This window comes from Poecilia mexicana, unplaced genomic scaffold (genome assembly GCF_051168715.1).
Source record: "Poecilia mexicana isolate PSO_F unplaced genomic scaffold, ASM5116871v1 scaffold_17, whole genome shotgun sequence".
NCBI classification, from domain to species: Eukaryota; Metazoa; Chordata; class Actinopteri; order Cyprinodontiformes; family Poeciliidae; genus Poecilia; species Poecilia mexicana.
The window spans coordinates 6,126,978-6,144,961 of record NW_028263386.1 but is presented as its reverse complement, the minus strand read 5'-3'; the positions used below and the strand labels follow the sequence as shown (position 1 = coordinate 6,144,961).

General features: G+C 35.4%; 2 protein-coding genes across 2 annotated transcripts; one reads left to right on the top strand and one right to left on the bottom strand.

Moving 5' to 3' along the window:
- Window positions 1-607: 607 nt before the first annotated feature.
- LOC106907667 (protein lifeguard 1) lies at window positions 608-5,112 on the top strand. Its single transcript, XM_014973488.2, has 6 exons — window positions 608-698; window positions 1,725-1,984; window positions 2,707-2,907; window positions 3,019-3,147; window positions 4,011-4,154; window positions 4,856-5,112. The coding sequence occupies exons 2-6, from the start codon at window positions 1,730-1,732 to the stop codon at window positions 4,988-4,990; spliced, it is 864 nt and encodes a 287-aa protein (XP_014828974.2). The 5' UTR covers window positions 608-698; window positions 1,725-1,729; the 3' UTR covers window positions 4,991-5,112.
- A 126-nt stretch (window positions 5,113-5,238) lies between these two features.
- parp2 (poly (ADP-ribose) polymerase 2) lies at window positions 5,239-17,766 on the bottom strand. Its single transcript, XM_014973480.2, has 17 exons — window positions 17,570-17,766; window positions 16,746-16,955; window positions 16,032-16,199; window positions 15,871-15,941; window positions 15,265-15,315; window positions 14,660-14,756; window positions 13,725-13,800; window positions 13,543-13,645; window positions 12,674-12,827; window positions 12,445-12,583; window positions 12,300-12,363; window positions 11,596-11,730; window positions 9,081-9,208; window positions 8,572-8,671; window positions 7,574-7,672; window positions 7,312-7,436; window positions 5,239-6,476 (listed from the first exon to the last, which is right to left on the bottom strand). Exons 1-17 carry the CDS (start codon window positions 17,640-17,642, stop codon window positions 6,317-6,319), a joined length of 1,953 nt encoding a protein of 650 aa, XP_014828966.2. The 5' UTR covers window positions 17,643-17,766; the 3' UTR covers window positions 5,239-6,316.
- Between the last annotated feature and the right edge of the window lie 218 nt (window positions 17,767-17,984).

The window sequence follows — 17,984 nt, the reverse complement described above, 5'->3', positions numbered from 1 at the left end:
AAATTTTAAAGTCTGATGGCTGCTTTTTGTTTTATCTACAAGATCAATAACCATCAACAAACAGGAAGTTAAAAAAAGTGTCAACCAAAGTTTATTTCAGCAATTAGTCAGCTCCATCCTAACTTTCAGTTTCTGTTTGAGTTCAGAACCAAAATCTGAGTTGTGACAACAAAATTACAACCAATTAATAATTTATCCTTAAAACGTATTCCTGGCTAAGCCAAGAGCGTTCCTACAGTTCCAGCCTCACTTCTCCAGATGTTTCAGATCTTTTTAAGATCTAAAACATCTTAGATCTTAAGCAAAATGCTTATGCTTAATCACATAAGCATTTTATGTGAATAAAAAAGCACAATTTTCTACAATTATCTTGCTTTAAATAAGAAAAAATGATGGCTGGGTAGATGGATACCACTTAGAGACGATGGTAAAGGTAATAAGTTCTGATAATACAAGGATTTTCCTCTTTATTTCCTTTTTTTATGCCTTTACAGATAAAAATCTCTGAAAGTCGCGACCTTCATGAATCTGTAGTCAGTGTGATGGCTGCCAGTCTTTTCTGAGTTAACATGGGGCGAGTCATCAGATCGAAACTGTTTGCATCACTTTAAAGAGACAGGAAGTCTCTTTAAAGAGAGTTTTATCATTTCCTCCTCAAACAGCAGAACCGCTTCAACCTGTGGAGCCGCTCAGAAGAGGTAAGAGGATCGGTTGTTTTTTTCTGAAACATTTTAAAATGCTGCAAAGTTTTACAGAGAAATCTCAAAGGGCAACTTAAACCACAAACTACATTAATTCCTCTGAGATTTCTCTTTGATAGAAACAAAAGGGGGAAAAGATGCAAAAATGATGGACAGTTTTAGTTCTATGTAACCCAAATTTAAGGATAAAACAGGTCTAAAAACTGAACATTTAGAAACATCTCTAGTGGAGACGAGGGGAAAAATGTGCAAATGGGAGATTGAGCCAAATAAATCTATTGAATTGGTTTTTTGTTGTTTTTTTTAATCTTCAGGTAAAATTCTCTTCTACAAAAATTATGTAGATAAACAAGATTACTCTTGTAACTAAGTCATTCTTTTCATTATATATATATATTAAAGAATTATATATTGTTTTATTAAAAATAATACACTTATTATTATAGTCCTTTACAATGCACACTAGCGAGTGGCTAACTTTGCTTAACTGAGATAAAAGTTAAGCAAAGTGTTTCTTTATCCTTTTTTAACTTTAGTAAAAATGGATACAACACAAGAGACAGTAGAATAAATTAAAAAATAATTTATTGTAGAATTAAAAGACATGTTGAACAAAAATGCCTGTTTTCAGCTGAAATTTGTCACAGTGGGACAATTTTAAATAAAACGTCCAAATTTAATGATGGGTGAAGGATTTTTAATTTACAAAATGCTTCTTTTGATGATAAACAGATGATTGCTTTCAGTTTAATTTACTGTAAATTTCTAAAAGCAGTGATTTCTTCCTGAAAGTTAAGAATGTAACTACTGTCTTTCTAAATACGGTACATTTTGTTCAAATTCAGATTTATGGTTAATCAACAGAACTGAAAAACTGATTTTTGTCATAATTCTTCAGAGCTCAAGTTTTACTTCTGTATTTCTTTTCCACATTGATGCAAAAGGAGAGTCCAGCCTAATCGACTCACTTCTGCTGGCAAACTACTTCTCCTTCACGTGAATCCATGAATCTTTCTGTTTCAGCCAAGATGGCTGACCAAAGAGAGCCGCTCATACCTAAACCGCCTCCAGGCGCGTCTTCGCCTCCGCCATATTCCTACCATGACCAGCCGCCTCCAGCTTACTCCGCGGCCCCGGTCGGGTACGGTCCGTGCCAAAGTGAGGCCGTCGTCACCGGATACCAGTCTTTCCAAGACATAAACCCAGAGATCGCATCGGACACGACTATCTCTGTGTCGTTGTCGTTTGAGGACGAAACCGTGAGGAGAGGTTTTGCTAGAAAGGTTTGTCTCCACTCAAATGTTTAATTATTAAACTGCAAAAACTCAAAATCTTACCAAGTTTTTTGGGTCTAGTTTCTATTGCAATATCTGAGTACACTTGAAATAAGTAAAACTACTTACAAGTAACTTTTCAACAAGATACAGGAGCTTGTTTTAAGTCAATAATTCCTTAATATTGATATAAAAAAGTACTAGTTGCATTTCACTTAAAACACGAGCAAAATGTCTTTCTATAAGTGAAATAATCTGCAAATGGAACTAGTTCTTTTTAGATTAACCGATTAAAGTAATATTGACATTTAATGTCGTCTTTGGGCCAAAAATAAGTTTCTACCATTTATGTAAAATGTGTTTCTATTATTCTGAGATGTGTGAGAACATAATTCCTCTCTTTTCAAAGGAGAAAATAAATCCTTTTAGAAACCACAGAATTAACCAATCATCTTGAGATTCAGGTCGCTCAATCATACCATCACACATTTGGTCTTTATTTACCAAAGTTATGGTAAATAAAGACCAAAGCTTCATTTGTTATTTTCAAATCAACGGTTTACGGATGTCGCTTGTGCGACAGATTTACGGGCGTACCAGAAACGCAACACAAAGGTTCCGGCTCAGGTGCGTAGAAAATTAATTGCGTTAAAATCTATGTAGTTAATAAATCGAAATGAATGCGGTAAACTCCCAGCCCTAATACAAACGTCTCTTACTTTCTCCTGCAGGTGTTTAGCATCCTGACGCTCCAGCTGCTGTTCACCTTTAGCGTCGTCTGCATATTCACCTTCTCCAGCGTCGTGAAGGAGGCCGTGCAGAACAATTTGTGGGCCTACCTCAGCTCCTTCATCGTCTTCATCGTGGTGGCCTTCACCCTCAGCTGCTGCCGGTCCTTCAGCCGGCGTCACCCCTGGAACCTCGTGGGGCTGGTGGGCATATTTCTCTCGGAGCAAACTAAATAAATAAATAGGTCAAACAGTAAAGCTGCAAAGCAAACACAACAAGCAAGGTGTGTTATGAAGTGAATTTTGTGGCTGCAGGTTATCGTCACCCTAAGTCTGTCTTACATGGTGGGGACCGTCGCCTCCTTCCACAACACCACCGCTGTCGTCATCACCATGGCGGTGACGCTGGTCATCTCTCTTGCCATTATCGTCTTCGCATCACAGGTTAGCGGTGCTTTTTCATTCAAAAATGCCCTAAATAAGGAAAATTATTATTCCTAATATTGATTTGAGGTCCGTTTAAGGCCTATTTAGAATGTTGCTAGTTTTTCAGTTGGGATTTGCTGGGGTTGCTAGGTAACGGGCTCGGCTTCGCTGGTGTTGCTAGGGAACGGCGCAGCGCCCGCTGATTTGTGTCGCTATATTCCGGAGGTTTTTTAAACCTTGACTTATCGCCAGATTTTTTTATCGCCAGATTTTATCGCCAGGCTGTTTTTAGAAAGCAGTTGAAACACAAATGGAAGCACAAAATGATATATTTTTTAATAATACAACCCTGTAAAATGAACCAAAATACTGATGGATAGGATGCACAAATCAAGCTAATAATACACAAAGCTTATCATATAGACATTTAGCAACTTCATTTGTTAGGTGTAATTAAGTTTTTAAAACATGATTGATTGATTGGTAAAATGTATGTTGTTGGTTATTTTAGGTTGGATTTTAAAATAAGAGGATTTGGTTGCAGCTTCCTTGAATGGAAATTGAATAGAACAGATAAACCAACAGCAAAATGGAATCACACAAAAATAAAAAGAAATACAAAAACAACTAAATAAGAGTAAGAAACAGTACATTAAGGGAAGATTTGCAACATAAGACTGTAATAATTTAATTATTAAAAACAGATTAAAGTAAAATGCAATTGAAAAAACATAATTAAAAAAAAAACAAAAAAAACAATCATATATCCCTTTAATCAACATCGATTGCCAGTTTTCAGATCCTGGTTTGCATCCAGCAGCACTAAACTTCACTGAAGCATCTGACTGAGCTTCCTGGGTGTCCTTCTGTTCTGTTTTCAGACTCGTTATGATTTCACTATCTATTATGGTGTCCTATTGAGCGTGGCTGTAGACGTCATCATGTTTGGGTTCATCTGCACCTTCTACTACTCCCACGTTGCCAGCATCATTTATGGGTGTCTCGGAGCGCTGCTGTATTCTCTGGTAAGAGCAGGGAATTTTACATACAAGACAATCAGAACATTTATGTATTTATTTATAAAATTTTAGCCCTTATGGCACTCCATACTTTCAAATACATGATACTTACACAGAATCTCCAAGTGATGTTTAAACAATTTACAGGTTATTTTCTTGTAATGTATAGACATAAATAAACATAAATTAAATTACTTTTCTAAAACTGAAAGGTTACTTTCCAAATCCTTGACAAAGTACATGTGACATTAACAAAACTCTGCTTGGGTTGCTGGCGTTGCCAGGTAACGGATTAGGACTGGGCTGGGGTTGCTAGGTAACGGCGCAGCGCTTTTAGATTGTGGCTTAACAGTTGGGAGGTTCTCCAAAAAAGTTAACATACTCTGCCTAAAAAATGGCTGGGTGTTTTTTTTTTTTTTTTTTTTTTTTATCTCTTGGGCCACTTTTAGAAACAATAGAGACCAAAATTGAAGTATAAAAACGTCCAAAATGTGAATTTTTCATAACTGGTCCCCTTTAAATAACAGTCATGGTTATGAATAGGAGTGAGAAATCTCACAAAACTCACAGCCAGGAAAAAGGGAAACATTATTAATATCTCCAGTGACTCTAGGAATGCTGTTTGCATAAATAAGGAAAGTGTTTTTATAATAAAGGTGCGGTTCTCTAATTTTTCACCCTGCTTAACTTTTCCCTTCCTGGCTCAGTTCCTGCTGGTCGACTGTCAGCTGATGATGGGAAAGATGAGCTACCGGCTGAATCCGGAGGAATACGTCAACGCTGCTCTCACCATCTACCTGGACATAATCCTCATCTTCCTCTACCTGCTGGGGAGGAGGTGATGCTGTGTAAAAACACTACCTAAACTGAAATATGAAGCATTATAATGTATATAACTCAGCAGAACAATACAATTTTCCCAGTTTTTTTATTTACACCAAGAAATAAACATCACAATTGATTATTTTGCATTGTTATGCTGTATTTTATTGCATCCATATTGTCTAGAGCAGTTCTTTACTGCATTTTATCACAGAGGTTACATGTGTTTTAGAGAATGAGCAAAAAAAACAAAAAAAAAACAAAGGAAGGTAATAAACAGTTTTTATTATAAGGAGGACAATCCCACAAAGAAAAACATGAATGAAATATAGTGCAAACGTCTTTTTTTCTTCATCCCAGGCAGCATTTGTCATGTGTAATACACCCAAAGTTTAGCTCTACTGAACAGGAAGTAACTTTGAAATAATTTAGTCGACTGCAGCAGCACGGAAATATGATAAGAAGTTTTACAATCGACTCTTTTACATCCAAACTGAGCTTTTAATAATCAGATCTGTCAGCTTTAAGGCTTTTGGTCATTTTTAGAGCAGAAAGGCTCCAAATGTTGTAATCATTTAAAGCCTTTAAATGATTTAAAGAGGCACTGATGGGCTTCCTTATATAAAATCGGATGCTAAATTACACCTCTAAAAACACATCAATTATTTTTGGACTGTTTTCTAATGTAAATATCTTAGCACACAAAGCTAACTTATAACTTTTCCACAAGATATAGGAGCTGGTTCAGAGTCAATAATTCCATAATTTTGATAATAGTTCCACTTACAGATTATTCCAATTATGGCAAAACATTTTGCCAGTGTTATAAGTGAAATAATCTTTAAGGCGAATTATTTTTTCATTAATATTGAAGAATTATTCACTCTAAACAAGTTTCTTTATCTTGCTGAAAAGTTATTCTGTTGGTTTTGTCTTATTTGAATCGTACTAAAATGTTTGCACTAAAAAACTAGGCAAAAATAAAGTTTTTGAAGTTTATTTGATTTAAATCTTTCATTTACTTCAATAGGAAGTTGTGGCTTTCATAATATCAGGTTGAGCATCTGACCAAAGTGTTGATCAGGAAATAATGTCACTAAATATTTTGTGTATAAAAATGTAAGACTGGTTGAAATATAAATGAATTAAAATTTTGAGAAACAGTGTTTTAAAAATGCTGCCACATTATTCTCCAATCGGTTGACCAAGTAGATTTTTATGAGTTGACAAAAACTTCTGAAATCTGCCTAGCAACAGGAGCGTCGTCAAATCTCCAAACCCAGAGTAGAACAGTAAGATTTCCCCAACAGGGCAGCGATCCAGACTGGACCAGGTCGGACTGGTTTTCACCAGAGAGAGGAGTAGTTAAACTGGATCCGCAGCAGGTACCTCATCCGGGTCTGAGCCGGGTTGTAAACGATGAACTCGTTGTAGAGCAGAGAGTAGCCGTTGGGGTTTGAAACCCCCGTTTTAACACCAGGACCCATCGGAACCGTCGCTCCGTTCCTGAGGGAAACAAAAATACAGATAAGGAGTCAGAGGTCATTGGTTTAGACATGTTGCATTTACGTTTTTATACTTAATAATTACGTTGTTTTACTTGTATAGAAAAAAAATGAAGTTGTCATCTTTGGACCTAGAGAGGAACGATCTAGAGTCAGTGTGCAGCTTCAATTACTACAGCTAGAAACTACAAATCAGGTTGGATTCTGACCTGAACCTTCAGAGCAACATAAAGACGGTTACAAAGTCGGCCTTTTATCACCTGAAGAACATCTCTTTAAAATACTGTTAGTTTATAAATCATTGAACAGTTTAGCACCACAATACATTAAAGATCTGCTGTTGTCATAGCAACCTTCCAGACCTCTCAGGTCTTCTAGTTCTGCTCTGTGTCTCCAGAACCAAACATGGAGAAGCAGGATTCAGCTTCTATGCCCCACAAATCCTGAACAAACTTCCAGAAAACTGTAAAATACCCGAAACACTGATTTCTTTTAAATCAAAGCTGTTTATAGTTGTTTTTGAAACATAATAAATGAAACATTGATCAACATTTTTGATGTGAAATGAAAACCAGTAATGTTTCTTACTGGTTTCTTACTGGTTTTCTCAATTGCTGACCATATGATGGTTTGTCTGACTTTGTGTTTTTCTGTTTTTATGACTTAAAGGACTTTGAACTGCCTTGTTCCTGAAATGTGCTGCACAGATAAACTTGTTTAACTTCACTGATATTTTTGAAGCGCTTTAACTCAAACAACATAAAATGTAATAGACTGTAAATTTCTTTGCTTGATGGCAGATTTTAAGTTAAGTGTGGAGATGTGACGAGACTAACAGCGTGACAGCGTTTTTTGGGTCTGGTCCGGTCAGACCCAGGCCCTTGGTGCTGTGTTTTCCTGCAGGCAGCTTATGGGCCTCATAGTCGGCGTCCAGCAGCTCGTTACTGTCCCCTAAAGCCACCTGGAGACAAACATGTTGATACATATGACAGAGCTGGGTGCAAAATGTGGGCAAAGCAACCAAAACGAAGTAAGGCTCAACAAATAAACATCAAAACCGTTTTGAAGTACAAATCTTCTGAAAACACGTTTTCTCACCTCACTCAGCAGCAGCAGTCCAACATGGTGGCTCTGGTTGGCGAAACAGTAGTTGGCACTTTTTGACGACATATCTGCGAAGTAAATACCTTTACCAAACTGAAAGAGAATAAGCAGAAGGTCGAGTTATTTTTATGTTTTATAATAAAGTTAAAACTTAAGATGGGGAAAAAAGCCGCAAAGTGTCTTTATGTCTTCCAGAGAGGTGGAGAAAACCTAGATCCATTTACAAATAATTTTATTATATATATATATTCAACAGAAAATGCATTTTTCATTTCTTTTCTATATTTTTCTGACCTCTCTGTGCTTTTATTGTTTGAAAAGCTAAAATCTTGCCTAAGTTTGGTTTTCTGCAAGTTTTAAACACAGGATTAAAGGTTGAAATTCCCCTAAAAAATGTCTGCACTGTAAAAAAAAAGGTAAAAAAAAGGTCTCTAATTTATGGTAAAATAGAATTTTACAGTGTAAATACAGCAAAATCCGTATTTACTCTGTAAAATTCTGTATTTATATGGTAGAACAGCTGCCGGTATTTTACCATAAATTAGAGACATTTTTTTTCTTTTTATAGTTTGGTACCACTGGAAATTTTTTAAAAACTTTTCAAATGCAAATAATTTAAAGTGAAAGTAAATAATATGTTATGTATGTGTCAGGAAAACCACTGTGAATGTTTTGGAAGGAAACACTGGAGAAAGAACAGAACATTTAAACAACAGAATATATAATAAAGTCTGGAAATACAAATATTTTTGTTTACACTTTTCATTTTTATTTTCCATACAATACTAAATTAAAACTAGATTTTTTTTAGGAATCATAAAATTCAGAAAACATGGAGAAATTCTGACAAAAAAGCCAAAATAGTTTAGATTTAATGAGGTTTTTGAGCTCAGATTATTGTGATATGAATAATTCTGTAAAATATTGTTTTAAAACAGGGAAGAAAGCTCAAAATGAATGCATGTGTGTGTGTGAAAGCCTCCCCTTCGTACCATGTATCCGGTGACGGGGGCCTCAGGCGGCGCCACTCGGAGCCCCTTACTGAGGATCCCGACCCAGTTGGACAGACGGGAGCCGTGCCACAGCAGAGTCCTGGTGAAAACAGAGCAACACATGAACACAGGGATGGAAAACCCCAACATGAGCACTGCAAATACACAAAACCTAACAACTGTTTTCTAATGTTTCTAGCGCAAATATCTTAGTATACTGAAAATAAGATGAAACTAGCTTCACCAAGAGTTAGGAGCTTGTTTTAAGTAAATAACTGATGAAAAAGTTCCAGATTTTACAGATTATTTTACTTGTAACTTGGAAAAATGTCTTGTTATGATTGAGAATAGCTAGAACCTTTTCATCAATATTAAGGAATTATTGATTTCACTTGTAAGTTAGTTTTGTTTCACTTCAACTATGCTTGAAACTAAATAAATAAACTTGGTCATATTTTGTGTTTTTGCAGTGTGGAGCAGAGGGAGCCACCGGTTCTGGCTCGACCCACCTGTTGTGTAAATGAGACAGGAAGTTGTCGCTCTCGCCGCCCCGGTCCACTGAGAAGACGTCCAGGACCTTCATGGTGTAGTCGGAGTGAGTGGGAGCGTGAGTGGACCGCAGGTACCGTTCTATCACCTTTACACAAAGACAGGAGGACAGAAATTACATTCATTTCATCAGTTAATCAAAGATTTGGTTCTTGGAAAACATGGAATTTTTTTCACCATTGTCTGTTCGCTTAAGGCAGCCATCTTGTTTTACAAGCGGGTTTTTACAGCTTCAGTTTATTTGGACTTTAAATTTAGCTCAACTCTACGATGACATATCAGGGCCAGGCTTAAGCATATCAATACTTTTATTATCACAATAATAATTGAGATAAACAATAATATTGTTATTTGACCATATTCAAACAATGTATGAACAATAATAACGCTTTCAAATAAACTTTAATTTTGTATTAAACACCCCACACTGAATTACAACAGGAAGACTGGAAGAGATTCTAAATATCCAAAATAAAATACAAAATAATAAATGAAAATCAAACACAACCAAAACAATAAATAAAATGCATTATGAAGTCTCAGATTTTATTTTTAAGTCATTTCGCCCAGCCCTAATTTCTATGTTTGCCAAATAAATATGGAAGAACAAATCTAAAATAAACAAGATCCTCCTTCTCTTCCTATATTTTCTACAATAAATAACAGATGTGAGGAATAAAAGCCTCGTCATGGTCCTAAAGCTAATTTCTTTCCACTTCCTGTCAAAGTCTGGAGTCAAGAAAACCACATTTTCGCTCCTCATTCTTTGAAGACTGGAAGAAAATGCCACAAAAAGTCTGTGGTTGCACCATTTACAGTCAAGTAAACAGATTATATTTTTGCTTGAGGTTTAAAGACTTGATTTTGAGTCTCTTCGGTCAATAAAAATCCTCCAAACAATGAGCTCCGACACGCAGCAAACAGATCGTTAAGTAGTTCTTTTACAGGATTTTTTTACTCAGCCTCGTCACTGCACAATTAATAACCTTTACAATACGTATAAATATTTTACAGGGCAGGGAATTATGGTTGGATTATTCTGGGAGAAAAAAAGTAAGAAAAAAAGATTAATGAATGAATGTGACTGCACTAAAATCGTGTTATAACTTATATTACCTAATTTTTTCAAAGAGTTGTTGATCCTGATGGCTTTGAGCAGGAAGGATCTCCTGCAGCAGTCTGTGTTACAGAGACTCAGAAGAAGCTTCTGACTGAAGACAATGTGTTGTTGTGTCACCGTCTCATGAAAAGGATGCTCCGGGTTGGCTGTAATGTTCTTTATTTTTATATTTTGTATGTTTTTGAATGAAATAAATATAATTTTCCCTCTAAAATATGATGACTTAGAACAGAAATATTTGTTGCTAACATCAGAAGTTTCTTTTAGTTTGTCTGTAAATAAGGTGGGAGCAGATTACTTTCTAAAACTGATTTTTATATTTCATGAAATAAGAAATCTATTGGTATTCTATCTTAATCAATACAAAAATTGGTAATGAATGCATTAAATTTTATTTAGATAATTTAGATTCAGCTATCAATTAATAAAAGAAACATATTAAACAATTGAACGTGGGACTTTATCAAGCAATGAATTATTTAAATTAAAATTATCATTTTAGATGTTAACGAGTTAATTACATGGATTTTAATGCAATTAACTGCCTTTTTTTATACATAGAAAAATCCTGAGTAGGAACTTTTGTGTTGCGTTTCTAGTACGCCCATTAATCTGATGCACAGGCGACATCCATAAACAAGAGCGATGGACAACAAAACCGCTTTTCTCAGCCCACTGGACGTTCATTTTTGCTCCAAAAAACGATCTGACTGGGTGCTGGTAAATACTTTATGATGTTCAAGTTGTCCTAAAATAAGTTAGCCAATCAGCGAAGCCATTAAAGTCTAAAATAGCATCTCAATGCTAAATATGGTGCAGTTAGCAAAGTCTACGCTAAAGTCAGCGTCCACAGTTCACATTTCTAAAAAATAAGTTTTTTAAAAAATTGCACTTTACATCATTCTGATGGTTGAATTACCGAAATAACATTAAAAACAACAGAGCTCATGTGACTTTTTATTAAATTATTTAGCACCAAAAAGGGGTTTCGAATTGAAAATGTTGCTTATTTTGTTAAAATGTGGTTTCGATTAAAATACGATTAATTTATTACAGATCCTAAATTAATTTGATGACAAATTTTAATCAAGTCCCACCACTAATCATATTATATAAATATAACTGACTGGTTATAAGCTGTGCAGCAAGTCAATTGCTTTTTACTACAGCAGCGTTAGCTCCCCCTGCTGGCCACAATGGGAATATATACAGCACATTTAGAAAATGAGAAGAAACGTTATTATAAAGTAACAAATTCAAGTTAAATTTAATTTAGTCAACAGGTAAAATAAATATTTAAAAGCTCATTTATTCATCAGATTTTGACGCTCTTGTAATTATTGAACTTAACCAACCTTGAACTCGTGGCTGCTCTGGTCCAGAGGCTCCAGTTGGCACTGCAGGGCGTGATACTGTCTGTCCAAAGGATGCTCGTCACTGTCTGCATTGGACTCGGCCACTTTCACTGCAATCTGGATGTCACTCAGCGCCTGGAAAGAAAAATATTAGACAACATGATTAGGGACGCACCGATCCACTTTCCTCACCTCTGATACCGATATCTTAGAGCTTGTTTTAAGTAAATAATTCTTCGGTATTATTTTTTTAAATGTACTAATTTATTATTTCACTTATAACATGGGAAAAATATCTTGATAAGTGAAATAATCTGAAATAATTTGTTCAGTCAGAGCAATTAGGACAATAAAAGCAAGAATAAAATTAATAATAAAGAAACTGAAACTGACAAAAACAACAGGTTGACTATTTTGGTCAAACATGTAAAAAATAAACGAAAGTGCAATTAGAAATTCTAAACATAATGTAAAATAAATAATAACGCTTGATGTCGCTCAGAGCACAAATCATAGAATCAGACTGAATAGATCCATCCTTATGGATTCTAGATCAGTGACATATTGTCAGTAATCTAGAACATTTTTCAATGTCAGGGCCTCAGATATTAATATCGGATCGATCTCTATAAATGATGTCTGGATTTATAGACTGGTGAAACTTTGAGGTGATGAGAAAGAAAAACAAATCTGAAATATTTTACCTCCAACAGAGCAATTTTTTCCTTCAGTTCTTCTTCTGTGCGAATCATTGGAGGCGTTTTTAACCTGGAAATGTACTTTCTTTTAATTTCCAAACATCAAAACAGACTAAATGTTTTCTTTGCAGGGTTATTTCATGCTTCTTACCCAAAGTCATGCGGGATCCGGGTGTAAAACTGGTTGCAGGCGTCCAGCAGCTCCTTATTGCTTCCCTTTTTCTTCAAGCATGACTCGATTCTCTTCAGGGCTTCGTATCCTGCACGGATCTGCTCCGAGGTCAGCTTTCCTGCAGGTAGGAACACAAACACTGTTTAACAATCCATTCCGGTGCACTTTAAGACTGAGTTATTTATTTTTTCCCCTAAGTGTGGCGCACCAAGGGGAGCTTTTCTGGTGTCGAACTTCATCTCCAGCACACACTCCTCCATGGCTCTGAGGTCACAGATGAGCTCGAGGAGCGACTGGAGCTTCGCGTCCAGCTTGGAGGGCTGCTTTCTGGGGGCGGCGTCCACTGCGGTCATGTTCTCCTCCTGGGAGAAAACAAAAAAAGGTTTATTTTATATGCTTCAGACTGGCTTTGTCCCAGACTTTGTCATTTAAAGATGTTCTACTCAAATTTCCTAAATTAACAGGCCTTTGCATTCAGTTTACAATAAGAAATTTGGCAGATATTCTAATATTTCAGACTTAAAATATCAAAGCTGGAATAAAGTGATAGGAAAGACATAAGAAAGAAACGTAAGGATGAAAGGAATGACACAAAGGACAGAACTTTTGTGAGAAGGAAGAAAAGATAAAAGTGAGGAATGAAGGACACAAGAGAGAAAGGAAAGAAATTAAATATAAGAGGAAGTTACGGAAGGACATAAAAGATAAAGAAAAGATGGGAAACAAGGAAGCAAAGAGGGAAAAACAACAGAATTATAGAAATAAAAAGGAGGGAAAGAAGAAGAGAGAGAAAGAAAGGAAGGACAATGAAAGAAAACACAAAGATGGAAGGACTTCAGGAATAATGAAACATTTAGAAAGTGGGATAAAGAATAAACTCTTGACTCTGCTGGTTCACACTTCTTGTGTTTTCCAAGCCTACCCAGATCTTTTGAAATATTCAAAACCGAAACTCTTCCAGATATTTTTCTACTCATCTTTCCATAAAGCTCTGTGAAAGTGTAGATATCGATATGCGGTCGGGTCACTGTGGCCTGCGTGAACCGGTAGAAAGTCCAACCGTCCCTCCAAACTTACCTTCTCGTTGGCGGCGTAGTCCATGAACACCAGGTCATATTTTCCTGCTACTTTCTCAAAACTGTCCCTGCGATCCCACTCGTTCTTTGTCTTATCCAAGAACCTGCAGCAACATTTCAAAGATTCAGTGAAAGCAGCGTTTTCAGAGGCTTCTGGGAAACTTTTCAGTCAGATAATCTCACTTTTTCTTGAAGATGTCTTTGGCTTTCAGCAGATCTGCCCCGCAGAGTGTGAGGCTGTTCTGACCCATTTTACCCACTGTGGAAACAAGAGATTAAGACATTTATCCTGTCAGCCCTGCTGGGCAACAGTAGAACTGTAATTATTTTTATAATCTATCACTTTATCCAGTATTTTAATTTCATTTATTTATTTTTGAAAGCAAGAGAAAAGACGAGCAAACATAAAAACAGAATATTTAGCTTACCTCGACTTTTAGTTTTAAAAGAAAACACGAACATTTATGTAATCCTACCCCTTATCTCAATTTAATGAAATATATTACTTATTCATTCAATAATTATTGCTATTTTCTGGTCATTTTGACGATTAATCGGATAAAAAAAATACAATTTTTTTATTTAACCACTTCAGGCGTTTTTACATAATACTTGAAATGCATTAAAAGGTTAAAATAAGCAATAAAGTAATTACTTTAATAATAAAACAAACATTTTATTGCCTAAAATAACACAGCGTTCCTTTAATAATACTGTCTCATTTATAGAAAAAGATACATCTGCAGCAAAAAAATATCTACAAATATTTTAATATTCTTTTTTATTAATAAATGGACAGCCAAAGGTGATTAATAGGAGATCTTTTTTGCAGATTTTGAACCAGGTGGAGCTAAAAATCCCACTTGAGGAGTTCTGGGTAAAATATATCTACAGACAAAGAATGTTTTTAATCTTAAATGCAAAATGTATTTATTCTTTGTACAGTTTTGTCTTAATTGCAGCTCTGACTGTGCGGTTATTTCAGCAACTGGACATTTTCAGAGTCTCTATACTTCTGTTAATGATTAATCAGTTACTAAATTAGCTGATAACTATTTCAATAATTAATCACAGTTAGTCTGATTAATCGTTTCAGTCCTGGTGAGCATTACACTCACCTCGGCCCCATCTCATCCAGACGCTGTAAGCCTTGGCGCCGTCGTCCTCCAGCAGCTGGATCAGGTAATATTTATTGTTGTTGAACTGCAGGTTGGTCTGCCAGGCAAATAAATGCAAGTAAAACTACAAAATTTAATGAATTAAAAACATTAAATGAGGGTTTCAAGAACTCAAATAGTGCTCTAGAGCTATTTATTTGACCAAAAACAAGCTAAAGCATTTCCACATTACTGCTTCAATTTATGAAAAATATTATGTGGGATTTTTGTTAAGACACAGACAAATAAATTTTTGTTTAGTTTTTAATTTATTATTATGTCTGATCTGCAGACTCAGATTTCAATGGATTATGATTAATTTATTTTATGAAGCAAAATACATTTAATGACTAGAAAAAATATATATTTTTCAGTATTTGACTTGTAAACAACCAATCAAAAGAAGATCACAGGAAAATTGATGGATTCTAATTTCTGGTTGATTGATTGGTGCATCAATCAAAAAAAAAAAAAACACAAAACAAAACGAAAGAGGGGGATTTTAAAAAAAAATCTGCAGGTGGGTTGAAGCAGAAGTAAATGAGGTTTATTTTTTGGTATTTTACCTGGTTCAGCATCACATCATAAACATCGTTTCCTTCACTGTAAACATGAGCCTGAAAGAGAAACATAAAAATGTTTAATGAGACAAAAATCTGCAAATTCTTAAATAGTTTTTAGAAAAAAATTGTTTTTCAGGTTTGCAATTTTTTTATCTGCCCCTCCTGATGTGGGAATGTCTCAAACAGGACATTTAATGAGTATTTTGAATATTTATAGAGAAAAAGGAAAAAAGAACAATAACAACAACAATGCAAAACTTATACAGCACTGACACAGAAAACAAAACAGGAAGCAAGTACAGAAATTACAGCAATTACTTGAAAAAAACTAATTTACATCTAAACTTAAAAATATAGATCATCCCCTTTTAATTTTGAGACAATCCAGAACTTGAATCATGACTAATTTTGATTGTGTAGAATAATCCACATTTTCTATATATATTTTCTTACTAAGAGCAAAAAACATTAAAATATTTTGAGTTAAAACACGCCATCTTTATTAACTCATTTCTCTGACTTCAGAAGAATATGTGACACATTTTTGAACCTGCAGGTGTGAAACCACAGTCAGAGGTTTAACATCTGGTTTGTACACAGGAAACGCACTTTTCCCAGTTTAGCTTTGCATTCGGAGTCCACTGGAGCTTTGCCCTTCATCACCACCGTCCGCACCACCTCTGGGCAGAAAACACACACCAGACACATTCCTGATGATCATTTTTCAGCTCTAGTTTCATAGTTAAAGCTCTGATTTTTTTATATTTTACCTTCAGTTTTTATTTCCTCTTTAGGCATATCTTTGGTTTTTGCTGCACTCTTGCTCTGTCCTCTTCTCCTCTTAGCTGCCGGCTGCTCCGCTGTCTCCTCCTCTTCCTCTTTGATTTGAACTGAATCTCCATTTTCAGCCGCCGCGTCACCAGCTTCATTTAAACTCTCTAAATTCAGGAAGATAAAAAAGATTTCAATTCAACATAACTACAGCTGAATGAACACTGGCTTTACACAGATAATGGAAATTTAAGATAAATGTTTCTTTTTTACTTTCAGTATTAACTTTAACACAAGGTAGGGTTGTAAAAAATAATTTGGGAGTTGGAAAGCACCTTATACTGGCATGCCAATATTTTTCATGTTCTGCTCTACATGTCTGAACATACAAATAAAAAGACAAATTTGCATCGTTAATCATAAATCATATCTCGGGAGCCTGATGCACCCTTACAAACTTAAATATGTGCATATTTAAAAGGGCTATAGCAAAAAAATATATCCTTCAGCCTCATTTACATAAGATGAAGGCAACATTTCTGATAAAGACTGCAGTGAAAGTATACATATAAATTTAATTTATAAATGTAAAATAATTAATTCTGCCTAATTACACAACAGCAGCAGCTATTGATCAAAACTGAATCAGTAAAGTATTTTCTTAGATAAAAGGATAAAGATTCGCTGAAGCAGTAAAAAAGATGGGCACTTACCTTCTTTTACTATCTGAGAGCGAATCTTTCTCTTGTACTTTGTCGTAGGATTAATTTGGAGCATTTTCTTCAGATCAACTTCATATTTCTTCCCTGCGCCAAGGGTCAGAGTGACCGACGTCTTCCCTGATGAGGAAGCTGAATCCAGCATGGAGGCCGCTTCATCTGGGTACGGTTCCCACTGCCCGTCATCTCCTTGCCACTGCCACACTGAGCACAAACAAGAGTCAGGAGAGATGGGTGGAGTTTAGCTCAGTTTATTTACTGATTTGTAATTAAGACATTCATTTAAACTCCAAACACAGTTCATTTAAATAGAAATTAATATTGGACAACATAGTCTAATGCCGATTAATTCTACATATCAGCTTGAAATCATGTTGTCACTGGTGTTTATTTAAGGTAAATCTGACTCAATATGTCCAGTTGTCTTTTTTGCTTTATATGTTTTAAGATAAAATTGAAAACCTTTCAAGACTTCATGAAAAAGCTGATAAACATGCAACACTTTACACAAGCTGAAACTCCAAAACATTGTTTAGTACATAATTATAGGCTTAATATTATTCAAATCTTTATATTTGGAAATTTCAGTTATTTTTCCCCAATTAGCAATTTGTTAATTGTATTAATATAAACGCAAAAATGGGTTTCTGGTAGAGTGATTGTGAAAGTGGATGGTATGAAGAACACTTTGCAGATAAAGTAGTTAATTTATGTCCAGATTGAAGGTTCAGACCCTTGTTTCAATAATAACTGCGTCCAGGTCTTTGTTATGATCTCACTGTTGTTTGTCCAGTTCCTAGCTAAAAACAAACACCAACCTGTCTTTGTCGGGACTTCCTCGTTTTCTACGGCGCTCTGGCTTTTATTTCTGGAACTTCTGGTTCTCCTCATTGCGTTCTAGATAATTTTATAATTTAGGTGATAGTAGTAAGGTCCAGATGCGACAACACAGAGCGCGAAACTCAGCTACTGCTTCCTGGACGTGTCGGGGATCTTAGTGAAGCTCGTTTAGGGAGAAGATGGCTCACTCCGCAGGTAGACGCGACTGTTAATACAGTTACCATGACAACAGTGCTATCTGAAATCAGTCCTGCTGCATCGTTTTTTACATTGGGAGTAAAAAACGACATTTTTGGTTCATTTGTTACATAATAGAATAGGTCATATGTTTTTTAAGAAACCGTAAAACTGCGTTGTTTCCATCAATCACAATACCTTCCGATAATTTAGGGA

Bases quoted from the DNA above. Each gene is read 5' to 3' on its own strand.
- LOC106907667 (XM_014973488.2), top strand. From the start codon at position 1,730: ATGGCTGACCAAAGAGAGCCGCTCATACCTAAACCGCCTCCAGGCGCG. The intron at 1,985-2,706 runs GTTTGTCTCCAC...TTTCTCCTGCAG, and splicing joins GGAGAGGTTTTGCTAGAAAG to GTGTTTAGCATCCTGACGCT. The intron at 3,148-4,010 runs GTTAGCGGTGCT...TTCTGTTTTCAG, and splicing joins TTATCGTCTTCGCATCACAG to ACTCGTTATGATTTCACTAT.
- parp2 (XM_014973480.2), bottom strand. From the start codon at position 17,642: ATGAGGAGAACCAGAAGTTCCAGAAATAAAAGCCAGAGCGCCGTAGAA. The intron at 15,942-16,031 runs GTAAAATATAAA...TTTTCTGCCCAG, and splicing joins AGAGGAAATAAAAACTGAAG to AGGTGGTGCGGACGGTGGTG. The intron at 8,672-9,080 runs GTGGGTCGAGCC...TGTTTTCACCAG, and splicing joins CTGTCTCATTTACACAACAG to GACTCTGCTGTGGCACGGCT.